The 14,410-nt window shown below is 46.2% G+C and overlaps 1 protein-coding gene across 2 annotated transcripts; it reads left to right on the forward strand.

The window, feature by feature from the left end:
* Nucleotides 1-943: 943 nt before the first annotated feature.
* CABP1 (calcium binding protein 1) lies at nucleotides 944-14,195 on the forward strand (the record flags this gene model as incomplete). 2 transcript variants are annotated; one of them, XM_082491402.1, is made up of 7 exons in its annotated part: nucleotides 944-999; nucleotides 5,708-5,884; nucleotides 9,484-9,514; nucleotides 10,201-10,344; nucleotides 11,605-11,714; nucleotides 12,124-12,271; nucleotides 14,071-14,195. In XM_082491402.1, 7 exons carry the CDS (start codon nucleotides 955-957, stop codon nucleotides 14,094-14,096), a joined length of 681 nt encoding a protein of 226 aa, XP_082347528.1. In that variant the 3' UTR covers nucleotides 14,097-14,195. The 2 variants fall into 2 exon arrangements, with proteins under 2 accessions (XP_082347528.1, XP_082347529.1); XM_082491403.1 differs by lacking the exon at nucleotides 5,708-5,884 and having other exon boundaries at nucleotides 955-999.
* Between the last annotated feature and the right edge of the window lie 215 nt (nucleotides 14,196-14,410).

Here is a 14,410-nt window from a genome sequence, read left to right on the forward strand (position 1 = left end):
GGGAATTGAATGGATGGATCTGATGTCCAAATTCTTTGCTTCACATTATCTAGCCTGGGGCTGTTCAGATTTAGGATTCAGGTGTGAGCCCATCTTTGGCAGTCTTGTGCAGGTAAACCACTAGTTGATATCTGCTTGCAGAAAACTGGAAAAACTTCACCACCAGACTGGCTCAAGGTCTCTCCCTTGTGGTTAAAAATTACTATCCTGGGGCTGAAGGTGTTGTACCGCTGCCTTCAGGCTTGCTTCCACTGTGGCAGGAAAAGAATGAGGGACTTCTAGGTCTGCTGATATTTATAAACTGAAACAGGTCCCACCCAGATAAATGGTCCATTTCTGCTCCAAAACAAGCTCTGGACTCTGCTCCAAGCCCCTAAGTGGATTGCCTTCTGGCTAGCCTAGCTCTCTGGTGATTGAAAAGCCGAGAGGAGTTAGAAGGGGGGTGGGTTAGGGATGCAATGTTCAGAGGCTGTGTGGACCCAAACTAGCTGGATTCACTGAACTCATCACTGAAATCACTTCTTGCGGTGCCTCTCTGTTTTAATTCTGCCTGAATCAGCCCTCTCCCATGAGTGAAACAATCTTGCCTGCAGATTGAGGGGGGTGGGAGGGATTTGAACATTAATCTGATGTAGATTATACATCCGCCTCCCTCTCTCTCCCCTTCTCACTCTCTCTCTCTCCCTCTCTCTCCCTCTCTTTCTGTCTGTTTCTCTCCCCTCCCTCTCCTTCCTGCTTCATCTCTTCAAGAAAGTGAACATAAAGTAAAAACACGGAGAGAGAGAGGCAGAGAGAGAAAAAGCTCCCTGAAGAGGGAAGCCCCAGCAGCCAGTAGCTGTTTGGATTTGCCTGGCGCTGCCTTTCTTGCTTTGCTCCCAAGGAATACCTTTAATGGGATCAATTGCTTCAGTTCCTTTATAACCAAGTCCACCGGAAAGGCAGACTCAGCATATTATGGGCAACTGTGTGAAGTCTCCACTGAGAAATCTCTCAAAAAAGGTATGTTCCCTGAATCAAAGTGCATTGTGCATTTCCAGCCCTGCTTCTTGGGATGGGTGACGTCGTGGGCAGATGGGAATGGGAGGTGGGAGAAACACAGAGGTGTGTATAAAGGGTTCATCTTTCTTCACCAGACTTTTTTTGTAAGAGCTGCTCATGCAAGTGCAGCCGTTAGAGCCCGGGATGCTGAGAGACATAACATGTGTAAATAAATGTGTGCGTATGCATGCACATGAGTAGGCTTGTGTCCTGCTCCATGTGTTTGTGTATAGGTGTCCTCTGGGTATGTGCAAGCTTGTGCTTGTCGATGTGCGCAGTATGCTGGCACATGTCTTCTCTACAGGAATCTTAATGTATGTGTATATGTGTGAGTTTGTCTGTGTGTGTGTGCGCATGTGTGTGTGTGTGCGCATGTGCTTCAGTTGAGAGGTATCTGCATGAGTCTAGTTATGTATGTCGTTTCTGTAGGGACATATATTCATGTATGTGTGCATGGTCATGTGTCTGTACATATTCCTGTTAGTGTGCAAGGATATGCACACCTAATGAACCCATTTGAAGTATGTGTGTGTCCTTAGCTCCTTATGTCTCTACGTACGCATCCTGAAGTGCATGAGCAGATGTGCAATGTTTGTTGTGAGTGTATAGAGGGGGAATTTGTGTGCATCACATACGTATCCCTGCCTGTGTGGTCCTCTGTGTGTGTATACCTACTAGTGGATGTCCTCGCAGAAGTCTGTATGTAGACATGTGTGTATTTTTATGTATATCCATCCTTGTGTATGCACACATCTAGTTTTGTTGTTACGTGTTTGGGTACAGAAGCATGTTTTTCTCTGTTATCTGATTGTCCATGCCTCTGTTTGTGACTGGACACACTGGGCAATGGCTGTGTGTTCATGCATCATGTTGCACATCAGTATGGCCCATGTGTCTACATGCTTGGGCCCAGCTGGACTTCATCTGCGAGCCGCCATGTGTATCTGTTAGGCTTCAGCCTGCGGTCTGCTCTGTGCAGATCACTGTGTTTTACAGTGATCCCAGCATGAATTAGATTCAGGAACGATTCTGCTATTAGGGACTAGATTGAAATGGGAATGACGTGCCCCAGAAATATTTCTTGTTTGGCTGATGTCAGTGTCTTGCAGCACTGTGTACCTGTCAGCTGCACGGTTCTCACTTAGCATTGCTGCAAATCTATAACTCAGCAAAAAGCTATGCAGTTCACTCCTCGTAAATGAAAAAGTTATGCTAAGCATCCAAAGTATTGCAATGAGGAGCTACCTGTGTGGAGACCTTGCCGACAGTGAAATGCCACTGCCATCAGGATGCTCCACCCAAGAGACTTTGCCACCTGGCAAAGCTCCTCTGGGAGGGAGCTGCTGGGAGAGGGCCTCCCTAGCAAGGAGTTTCTTCTGGACAGAGATTTGCCTCTTCTGTGTAGAAACACAGTTTGCTTGTTATCTGGGCTGCTGTAAACAAAGCCAGTAATGGCACAGTGCTGCTGCGGGGGAGCTGGGATACCAGGAGGAGGGAATTCATCACCAAGCAGTTAGACAGTGCTGAGACCAGTCCCTAGGTCAGGGTGACCTTCAGGGAGAGGCAGAAGTAGTTGAGGTTTACCCAAATGTTGCACATATGAAAAGCCAACTTGGTTGCTTGTAGGTTGCCTCCAACTTACAATAAAAGGCTGCAGCTGTGCTCAACATGATCAAGGCGATTGCAATTAAATTCTGACGTGTGGCCAGGCTGTTTGAATCAAAATGGATTCAAGAACTTATAAGCTCTGTGTCGTCAGTCTTTTAAGTAATTTATGCTTTCATTCCTAAAAGCTGCTTCGAATAATGTACTTTGTGCTTAGTTAGAAGGCCTGGGATGGCAGGACTAAAGGAGAAAGTTGCAAAGCTGAATTAGAAAATGTCTTAGACGTCGCTTCAGCTAGCCGTGAATTAAGGCCTCGGGCACTCATCCTCACAGGTCCTGGGGCTCTGCTGTTCTTTTTATCACAACACAAATGATCACAGAGGAGACTTTGCAGATCAGTCTTAACGTTAAACAACTTCACTTGGCTGGTTTATGACCCTGGGGTTTTTTTCTCAGATTTTACCTTGGGCAATGCATTTTGCTGAAACGGTAAAGAGGAGGAACTGTAGACAACGTGTGAAAAAGTTGCTCTTGCGTGACAGACTGATCTCTTGAGTACATGATTTCAACACGAAATTTGGGAGTCACTCCCAGGAACTGGCTGGCTTGGTCTGGGACTGGCTAAAGTGAGGGTACCTTGCCTGTTTTGGTGGCAATGCTCAGGCTTTGCCTCCACAATGTCTGTTGTTGGCAGCTTCACTTTCCCACTGTCACAGTTTCCTCCCAGTGATCCCAGCAGCCAGCTGGGCTGCAGTTCCCTCTGAGAGGCACTGCAGTTGAGATGAAGAGGCCCCTCTGGGCTTGCCGCTCTGCAAAGTCCCTCTGAGACGCAGGCAGGAAAATGAGGTGAATCCTGTTGTGCTTCTGCTGTGCAGAAAGGAAAAGCTTTGGCATCCAGGTCCCTTCCTTTGCCACCCTTCACCATCACTGCGACCATCTCTAAATCATCCTGGTCTCTTCCCTCTCTGCAATCCGAACTCAGCCAGGAAGGATAGTTGTTCTTTGCTCGGGGAAGGGACAGGGGAAAGCCTGATCTCCCCAGTCCTGTCCTTGCATTTTTCTTGTCACACATGCTGCTGATTACCCTGTAACAGGTGACTGATGTTGCTTTGCTGTGTACCCATATCACAGCTCCCTTCCCAGCTCTGCCAGGATGTAGGACTTGTGGGGATACTTGCAGGAGAAACCTGGGGAGCTGCTGGCAGAGGGAACATCAAATGCCATAAATCCTGCCTGCAGCAGCAGAGTGGGGCAGGGATCCCCTGTTGGGGTCTCGCTAAGCTGTGCACCTTGTCATCCTGGCACTGTGGCAGGTTGTCTGGTCAGGATCCTCAGTGGCTCTTGGCAGCTGTTTCATCAAACTGGCAATCTATCTGCACAGGAAAATAATGGGATGACCATTCTCTGGTACTTCTCTGTGGCTTGGTAATAAACTCTGTTGACTGGAAGGGTCAGAAAACAAGGATTAGGGGCTGTGGGCCCTTCAATCTTTCACGTGGCTTCAGTGGAATTAAACACAGAACTGATGAAGGCTATTTTAAGTGATTCATATTATTTGGTCTATTAAACTGGAAAATGTGCCAAGAAACAAAGCTGATAATTTTGAAAATACATTGCTCTGATATCATGAAGCTGTACAGTTCAACACAGATGCTTTGACATTTAGCTGAGCGAGTAATATGCCATTTGTGGACGGATGCTCATCTTTCAGGTTTTTTAGGACAAGTGTCATATGTGTCAGATTTAACCACAGACAGGTTTTTTCCTCGTCCATGACTGCAACGAAAATACTTTTCTGCTTCATAATTTTCTTTCTCCACGGCTTGCTTTTTGAGTTGTTTTTGTTTTGGTGTTTGATATTCACATGACATTATACATGAGCAGATTGGTGTAAGACTGTATACAATATCGCACACTACAAACCATGTGTGCAATATAATAGCACATGGCAGACACAGCAAGTAGATACAATAGGCTTGGACAAGTGTGAACGGGGCGTGTGTGTGTATCTGGTCTTTTAACCTGAAAAAGCACCTCAGGCTTTAAGGAAAGGGTTAATAGAGACAATGACAATTGACAGAGCTTCTCTGATCACCCCTGGGAACACCGGCTGTAAAAGTAGAATCATTCCTGAAGAAGAATCTGATGTATGATTAATGTTTATTCTATAAAACCAAGGGTCCTGTGGGTTGTGTGGGCTTTTTATAGCTGCATGGGAATATCAGGATAAGAGTTTTCTTGCAGAGCCAGGGAAATGCATTTCTATAAAAGGAAAGCAGTGCCTCCTTATAAAATCCAGTGCTGGATTGTGTTCTGGAGCCCTAGCTTAGCAGGACGTGTGCACTTAGGAAAATGTGCAAATGCAAACAGACAAAAATGTTGTGCCCGTGCCTGATCTCCACTTTGGGACTGTCAGTGATTAGAAGAGGGCAGTGCAGTAACTGCCTGAGACCCTGAGGATGTAACTAATTAGAAGTGGCACGGGGAGTGTGAACCTGCAGTTGGCAGAGCCACCTGATGCTGTAAACGGCCTTCTAATAATATTATAAAGCGTGTGATGCTGTGTTGCTGAAATGCAATGCGGAGCATAATGCAGGGTCTTTGTGCAGGCTCTGCCTGGTCTCCAGGGGATGCCCTGGCCGTGCAGCTCTGCCAGCAGCTTCGCCCTGGGCACAGGCTGGCACACGTACTGTTAGGTTGGGGGTGCTAGTCCTTTGCAGATCATTGAAAGGATTGTTAACTGCGGGGCTGATAGTGGGAGCGTGGCCCTTTGGGCTGTGTCTGGGTAGATGTGAGCAGTGCTGAGAGTTTGATGTCATTTCAAAGCGAAATTCTCCTGGTTGGTTGTACTTTTATCAGCTTTTGAAAGTGAACTCCTGGACTTACTGCTTCTGTACAAATCCTAATAGACCGGTGGGGGGGACGCAGTGTGGACCAGATGAAGGAAATTTAGCAATAATGTCTCTGCGAGGCGGTTCAGTAAAACTTCAGAGGAACGGCTGGGCAAGACGGGGAGGTAACATCCTCTGTTGTGTTGTTTGCTTGCTGCTGGTTGGCTGGGAAGATCCGCCATGAGGAGAAGACGTGCTATAAGGCTGTCCAGACGAGCGAAGAGGGGCCGTCGTCTTGCGAGTACCAGGGTCCGCTCATGGTGCTGGCCCAGAACTGCGCCGTCATGCACAACCTGCTGGGGCCAGCATGCATCTTCCTGAGGAAGGGCTTCGCAGAAAACAGGCAGCCTGTACGTAAGTTACACCCAGCCGGGCAAGACACGCACAAAGACATGTGGATGTGAGCCGGGGATGTGGAGCTGCCCGTACGCTCTGTCTGCGTGGAGCTCTGTAACCCCCAGCCCTGGGTCTCAAGCATCCCGGCTCCAGCTCCAAATGCAAATATGATCACAGGCAAATGTCTAACCCGAAGGATGTGCAGAGATATCCCTGTGCCTAAACACCAAGAAAGGAGGACTCTAAAAATGCAGCTGTGGAAGATAGATCCAAGCCTACGCTCAAGTAGGCATAATGGTATGGACTCAGGAGGAGTCCAGTGTTCAGAGGTGTTATTCCAGCAAGACATCCACATCTCATTCCCAGAGGCTCAGATTAGCATTTAAGGCCTAAATAGCCACTTAAATGTAAATCAGGGCATCTGTATTGGGAACAAGCTGTCCCACAGAGATGCCCATATTTGATACTGTTCCTATCAGCTCACAGTAGGCACACTATTACCAGCAGAAATAAGCATGCATCTGCCTCCTCACAGATACCCAAATGCAATCTCTTGTACACTATCATACACAGTCTGACACCGCAGCAGTCCCAGCCAAATAAACCAAAGAACATCAGTCTGTCCTCATATTTGCAAATAAAGCCAGACTACCAAATGCTGTTACCCATACACATACAGATAAATAGCAAAAACACATCCATCAGTCACACCTATTTGTAACTATGTGTTCATATGCATCTAATGTATGCATTTATATACAAGACAATATATATTTTTATGTAAATTCAAATGTGTACACCTGGATGTGTTAAATATACATTAATGTGCACCCAGTATTGTATCTTTACAAGACCTAAAACATATTTTTGCACATGAACATTCGATTCCTGCAGTAACATGAATTTAAAGACATACACAAACATACGATTAACACACCTTTTATGGGTACGTATGAGTGAATATGTGTGTTGTCTGTCAGATATTCACCCAGGGCGTTCCATATTCTTCTGCTGAAACAAAGCTCACCCCAGTTGCCTGGGAGTCAGAGCTTTCTTGCCTCTGTAAAAAATCTCTATTTTACTCATGGTTTGATGTAGTTAATCTACAACTGTAGGGTACACCTAGATCTTTATTTCTGAAACCTCTTCTTCAACTAGCAAACCAAGAGAGCCATTATTTGTCATTATTGATCAAAGAGCTTTTGTTCTTCCTAACCTTCAGGCACTAAGTGATCACACATTCCTTGTGCCAGTTCACTAAAACACAAAACATAATTTTCTCAGATAAGCACACTTGCTGGCATGCACAGAGATACCTGTCGTAGGAGATAGGTCCAGCTTCCTAGTGGAAGGCTCACAGCTGGACAGGTATCCATCCTGTTTAGGCCCTGGAAAGTCACAGTACCCGAAGAAGTCTACAAAATAGGATTAGTGATGTCTCTAACTACCCTGATGTAGAATAAGGGCATCTGATAAACAGCTTTACTTTTACTGACTCTCTAGACCAACAGGATTTGTTGTGCATAGAACAGAAATAAATGAGGGTAAGACCATTACTTATAATGGACTCTCTGAGGGTCACCTCTGCTCATTTCTAGGATCCAAACTCTCTGAGCAGTTTTATTCCTCTTTCCATATGTTCTCCAAAAGCTTTAGAGTGATTCAGCCCATTTCTTCCCAAGCAATTTTCCTCCTTTATCATTTTAGGGATCTTCTTTCAAATTTAAAACAGAAAACCTCTTCATGACGGTAGTTATCGCTTGACTCAGATTTTTGGAGGGACACGAACCCTCCCCCTCCTTTTGCATTCACAGTCTGCGGCTCTCTGATGGTAGAATCTGCATATGCAAAGATATGCTCAGAGCCCTGCAAACTTAGAGCCAGTGCTGAAGCCCCCATTTCTGACATGTGTCAGTCATGTTGGTTGCCACATGGTTTTCAGTGAGTGAGGAGGAGGATGGTCTTGTGATGACTGCGCTGGAGGATGCCCTATGTCCTACCCCAGCCACTCTCGCAAGACAGCGGTTACTGCAGGTGAGCCATGGCACCCTTTGCACCGTGGCGGTAATAATCAAACCTCTGCACCTGCTGCCGCACCGAGCTGGCTGTTGGCACACAGCAGTATCTCCGGGCATTAATGTTTGTGAACTATGGGATGAGGCGCACAAGGTGTTGGTACTGATCAAGGGTGGTTTCCATCTGCTATTTTATCTAAGGAAGGAGGGCAATAATGCCTCCTGCATCCGGTCTAAGGAGTTTGAATTGTTTTATTACTTGCTGTTGATGAAAGCGGAACAAATGGGATGACATGTTTGAAAATACCAGGTCTGCGAAGGATGAAACGGCAGAGCCAGTGCTCTCTGACAGTTCCATCCAGCACAGAGATGCCTCTGGGAAGGTTATGAGTGGCAAGCTGGTCATTTCTCTGGCACAGCCCACTCTTGCATAGACGTAAACCAGTGTGTGTCCTAGTTTGCCACGCACTCTGAGCAGCCACCATTAGTTTCCAGAGGAGCCTGTGGTTAAATAGCAAAGGATCATCCTTCTCAAACTGATCAAGGGCACCATCTCCAGGGACGTATGGTGAGGCTGGAGGACACCTGGAAGGCAAGGAGAAACTCCCCACGGTTGAGGGGAAAAGCCAAGAGTGAGACAACAAAAGAGATGGCGTTTCTGTGTTTCCAAATTCTCAGATGTTTTGGATTTGCCTGGGAGCCATGAGAGGAATTAGAAAGGGCATTTAAACCAGGAAGCAGTGCATTTCCATGCTCATCTCTTCTTCGTGGTGCAGTGTTGGAATTTTCCTATACTCTTTTATATCCTCCCCCTTCTTCCAAGAAATTCACATTGGATGTTTGAAGTTGCAGTGTTTCCTGAACATGGTGAATCCTTGTCCTGTTTTGTTTGTAGATGACCTTGATGACGTATATGTTGTGTGTCTGCCTTCATGCCTGGTTTCATAATGCTTGTATATGGAGTTGAGGCTGGGGGGAAGGGGGAAGTTCCTACCTTTTTGTGGGGACAGACTATAGGAGATGGCACTGGGATGTTTGCTGTAAGAGAGCTCATGGCTGTCCCTGTCCTGCCAGAAGGACAGGGATCGAGCAGCAATCCAAGCACATGATGGTATAGATCTGCTGGTTACAGGGACCGCTTCCAGCTGTTTTGATCTGGCTGTTTTAGTGGAAGCTGCGGTAGGAAATATGATCAGAGTTCTAGAAGAGAGCATAACTGCTGCAGGACCAGTTCTGCTCCAGGACAGTGCTGGGGAATGATGTAGGAGCTTCATGAAGCTCAGAGTACCATCAGGTGGGGAGGCAACACATACGGCTGTGCTGGCCCAGATCTCTTCTATTTTGGGGGAGCACCTGTCATCCTCCTGTCCAGCAGATGAGATGGAAAGGAGCTTCCACAGGGAACCGTGTAGGCTAACACGCCTCCTGTTGGGGAGGAGAGCTGGGAAGCCTTGCTAGGTAGACGGTATTAAACATGTCATCACCTTCTTGTTTCTTCTCTCACTTTCTGGCTTGTCCCAGAACTGTTTGCACCAACAAGTGCTATTCTGAAACTATGTTTGTGGCAAGCTTGAACATAGTATGTTCTCTTTTTGCAGGATAGAGAACTGCGTCCGGAAGAAATTGAAGGTAAAATTTGGCGCTCCTTCTGTGTCACCTTTCTCCCTGCTCAGTGAAAACCAACCGGCCAGCCCTTCCATGTTGGTCCCCGTGGGGTAAAATAATTTGGGGCAAATCAATGGAGATGATTACTAGAATAATTCCGGGCAGCCCCAGCAAAAAGAAATAATATGTAAAACTTCAGGAGTGCTGACTGTGAAGGAATTTGCATCCATTCCAGCTTCTTCAGGGTGGGAGAATAAGTAAAGTAATGGGATATTAGCTGTCAGGGAACTGCTGTCCACCCCAGCTCCCACAGAAAGTGTTGTGGAGCATGATACAATAGTATGGCTCCAGGGAAGCTGTTTTATCTGCTAATCCCTACAATGAGCACTCTATAATATAACGCAGGGGTAAAAGTTGGGAAAACATACTGCTTCCAATTTCTTTAGCGAGTGCAGTTTAGGAATGATCAGTTCATGGCACTTGTAGTCCAAGCAAGCTTTCTGGTAAGGAATGGGTCAGCAGTGCTGCTGATAGAAGAGCTTAACATTGCTCCAATCATTGCCTCTTTGCAGGGAGATCTGCTGGGAAAAAACGGAGTATCTTGGAGAGTCTGGCCTCATAAAGTGCTGCGGATTCTGGGGAGGTTTCTTCAAAAAGGTGTTTCAAGTTGTCACTGACAATATTGTTCTTTTTTTGATCCACTCCCACAGAATTAAGAGAAGCCTTTAAGGAGTTTGATAAAGACAAGGATGGGTTTATTAACTGCAGGGACCTGGGGAACTGCATGCGAACCATGGGCTACATGCCTACTGAGATGGAGCTAATAGAGCTCTCCCAGCAGATCAACATGAACCGTGAGTAATGTCCACCTAGCTGTACCTCTCTGTTGTTGCTGTACCCTGCATCATTGCTTCCGTCTCTCTCAGTCAAATGCTGTCTCTTTTCCTTTGGATTTTTTCCCCCTCTTTTTTTGGGTCTCATTTTTGCTCCCTATCATCTATCCTGTTTGTTTGTGGTCCCTAGCAGTCAATGCCTTTATTTCTTGCTTATCAGAGGGGCTGCATGGACTGTGCTGTATGGGAACAGTGTGTTGAAGGGCTGTCCTTCATGCTTATCCTGTCAGGTATAAAACTGCCCTTGATGTGGGCAGTTAGACATCGGCGCACAGGTTGTGGGTGTTGTCATATTGAAGCTGTTGTCAGATGGTGTCAGACTGAAGAGAGCTTGGGAAGATGGAGATGCTTTGGTCAGAATGGGTGATGGATGGGCTGTTCACTCTGCGGTTGGTATTCATGGATCTGCTGTGTGCCTGGGGATGGGCTGTGAGCGAGCTGTGCTGGCAGTGTCAGATGGGGGCATCTGCTGGAGTCATGGAAAAATGTGACAAACGTGTCCGATTCACTGTGACTGTGTTTATGCCCCTCGTCTTTCACTGTCATTTTTTGTCACCTCTTATCTGTGGCAGTGCAGGGTATTACCCTCAGCCAAGTGGGAAAAAAGGATACTTGGTACATGTTTCTGACACATGATTATGTAAAAAGGACAAGTTACTTGGTCAAGGGAAGGAAAACAGTTGTGACATACGCAACCAGTCACACACAAAAGCAGCTGATAGTCCTGGCACACAAGTGCTTAGGAATTTCAGAGTGTTACTGCCAGCTGATAGGAGACAAACAAGAAAAAGAATTAATATGGTGAATAAACAATTGGACATACTAATGGAGCAAGACTCCACCACTGCTGCAGGGCACTGCCCAGGCCATGCAGAAACATCATGCTGTGCCCTTGCTGTACCCTTTGGCACAGGCGCAGCAGAGGGTTGCTATAAGCAGGAGAATGATCGAGCCTCTAATACCTAGTTTGTGATGCCATAAGGACCTGACAGTAAATGGCAACCTAGGATGGAGTAGCTTGGGCTCATTCTGCCTAGCCCACAATCCAGAAAATACAAAGAGTGTAAAACTGCCTCTGCTTTTCATTCCACTGCCCTGCACCTTCTGTGCTTTGCTTCTTGGAGAACCAAGCCCTCTCTGGAGCACACAGAAGTGCAAAGTGAGTGTTGGGCTTGGCTAACATATGGAGTTCTTACACATGATCTTTCATCTTGTCCTAAGTGGGTGGCCATGTGGATTTTGAAGATTTTGTTGAGCTGATGGGACCAAAGCTGCTAGCAGAAACCGCAGACATGATCGGTGTAAAAGAGCTCCGTGATGCCTTCAGAGAGGTGAGTGCTCCCTACCGTGTACCCCCCAGAGAGGTGAGCAACAGGAGGCAGGAAAGACAGAAGACCCACTGGGGAAGAGAAGAGGAGGAGGAGAGAGCAGCACAGCGGAAGACAGAGAAAAAGTCAAGCCAGGCATGAAAGAAGGGAGGAGCAGAGAAAGTCACTAAGATAAGGGAAGCCTTGAGGCAAGGAAGAGGAAAGCTGATGCAGACACAGCGGTTACAAGGGGTTTCTGAGGAGAAAAGACAGACTAGTTCCAAAAGGGACCCAAAGGAGGAAAAGGAGGGACACTAAAGGAATGCAGGAAAAATAGGGCACTCAGGAGCAGGACAATACAAAATCCAAACCAGAACAAGATTCGTTTCCATTAACTGTAGTTTCCCTGCTGGTATTTTTCACGTACTTGCAGTTTGACACCAATGGTGATGGGGAGATTAGCACCAGTGAGCTGCGAGAAGCTATGAAGAAGCTTCTAGGGCAGCAGGTGGGCCATCGGGATATTGAAGAGATCATCCAGGACGTGGATCTGAATGGAGATGGGCGTGTTGATTTTGAAGGTGAGAAGGGATGAATGCTCCCTGTCCATCTGCTCTGGTATGAGTCAGAATTTCAGCTCAGAGGTAGAAGTGGAAGGAAAAATTTTCATGCTCAGGGCCCAGGTATCTGAAGTATGGAGAAAAAAGCAAACAAAATGTTTTTTTTTTTCCTAGTCAGCTGACAAAATTGGAGAATATTGGCCCACACAGGAAATTTCTCAGCTGAAGTGTTCATTTGTGTATCATCTCTTGCTGCATCTCAGTTTCAATTGGGTGTCTCTCCATAATTCTACCATAGTAAGAGATATGCCCTGTCACAGAGGAGCAGGTACTGGTGCACACATGCTATGCCAGCCTTCTTTTTATGGGGTGTTTTCCTTTCTATTGAATCTATTGCAAGAGCTGTGATGAGCCTGGATTGGTTTGGAGAATGCATTGCACCTTCCATTTCCTCTGTCTCACCTTGTTATCTGGGTTTATAGAGAATTTGTTTCTGTGCCTTTATGCCAGAAGATGGTCACATGCCAGACCAGTGCTCACTAGGACTGCAGATACCTGATCTAGAGGTGTCATGTTAAATCCTAGACATAACTCATTTCTCCCACTTTTCATGCCAGAAGGATTTGGACAAATAACAGTGTTTGGGCTACTATGCTTGCCATTAGCCATGGCAGGAGCAATATTAATAGAGCTCATGGTTTCTGGCAAGGGAAGTAATTGATATCAGACAGCTAAGCAGATATAAGAGCTGGAAGGTGTAAGAGCATGGCAGGCTGCTTGTTTTCCTAGTGCAAATCCAGACATCACTTTGCAGTAAGGGTGAAGCACGGGAGCTACAGAATTACAATAAAACTGACGACATTTTTTTGGCTCAGAGGCATTCCTGGGTCTCCTACATGACAAGGAGTCTCAGTCCTCAGGATTACTGAAGCTTCTGAGGGCTCTGAAAATGCTAAAAAAGTAGAAGTGTCTCCCTAGAAAGTATCTGGTAGCTGCAGTTGTTCTAATGCACTGGCTGATTACATGACAGTAGCTCTTCTTGTTTCCCACAGCTAAATTATGTTAGACAGCTAAAATACATGAAACGCTATCCCAGTATCATTTTCTCTGTGAGTTACTGCTTTAGTTGTCAAAGGACAGCTCCATCAATGGAAAAGGAGAAGTCAAGGGGGTAATTTCCACTGCCCTCCTCTTTGCAGAGTTATTAGTTACTCAGCAATTCAAGTGCAGAATGAAAACACATTTATATTTGATGGCATTTACACTCAATTTGAACAATTGTAATTGACTTCACAAGCTGCGGGGTGGTGAAGAAATAGATCCAGGGTATCCTTACAGTTAACCTGTATCTTTAAAAACAAGAAGTCCATCAAAGTAAACTTTTCTCTACAAAAATGCTGGTACCTACCAAGATACTAGTGCTTTCCCATGCTGGTGTCTCTGTGAAGTGGCAAGCTTACTAAGAAATCATACTGTGTTCCTGAGACTATAAATCCAGATTCCCTGAAGTTACAGTGAAGGGAGACAATACTAGCGTCTCGCAAGGAGTTGCTTGTGCAAACAAGACTGTACACTAGCTGGAAAGGAGTCCAAGGCAATGAATTGACCTGCTGGTGGGATCATATCACCATATCTAATGCAAGAATTAAAGCCCATTTTGTGTGAGCTCTGCAGGGCCAGTCACAGAGCGGCACAGACCTGCTGGCAGTGTGTGGACTCTCAGTTTCACCCTGGCTGCATGCTGTCTCCAGGGAATGAGAGCTAGCTCGGGGACCATGGATGCCTTCTGCTTCAGGGCTGTCTTTTCTTGTTGGTTGCAGAGTTTGTTCGCATGATGTCCCGTTGAAGATAAATCTCAGCTAAAGAAGAATCAGCACCTTAGAGAGGGCAGAAGAGGACCTAGGTGGAGCATCTAGCCCCAATGTTCCCACATGAAGGTTTATCGGCTGGCTGCGATTAGGACATTGCAAGATGACCTGCTGCTCCTCCCTCATGGTGGTCCCTGTGCCCCTCCACCCTTTCACACTGTGAAAGACTTGCAACTTCCTACAACTGGAACCATTCCTTGGAGTTGATTGCAGGAAACTGCAGAGCCAGGACTTGCCATGATGCTTTCATGGGATATTTGCAACTTTAGACTCCTCCTCCCCAGCTTTATTC

Source organism: Vanellus vanellus (assembly GCF_965231255.1).
Source record: "Vanellus vanellus genome assembly, chromosome: 16".
NCBI classification, from domain to species: Eukaryota; Metazoa; Chordata; class Aves; order Charadriiformes; family Charadriidae; genus Vanellus; species Vanellus vanellus.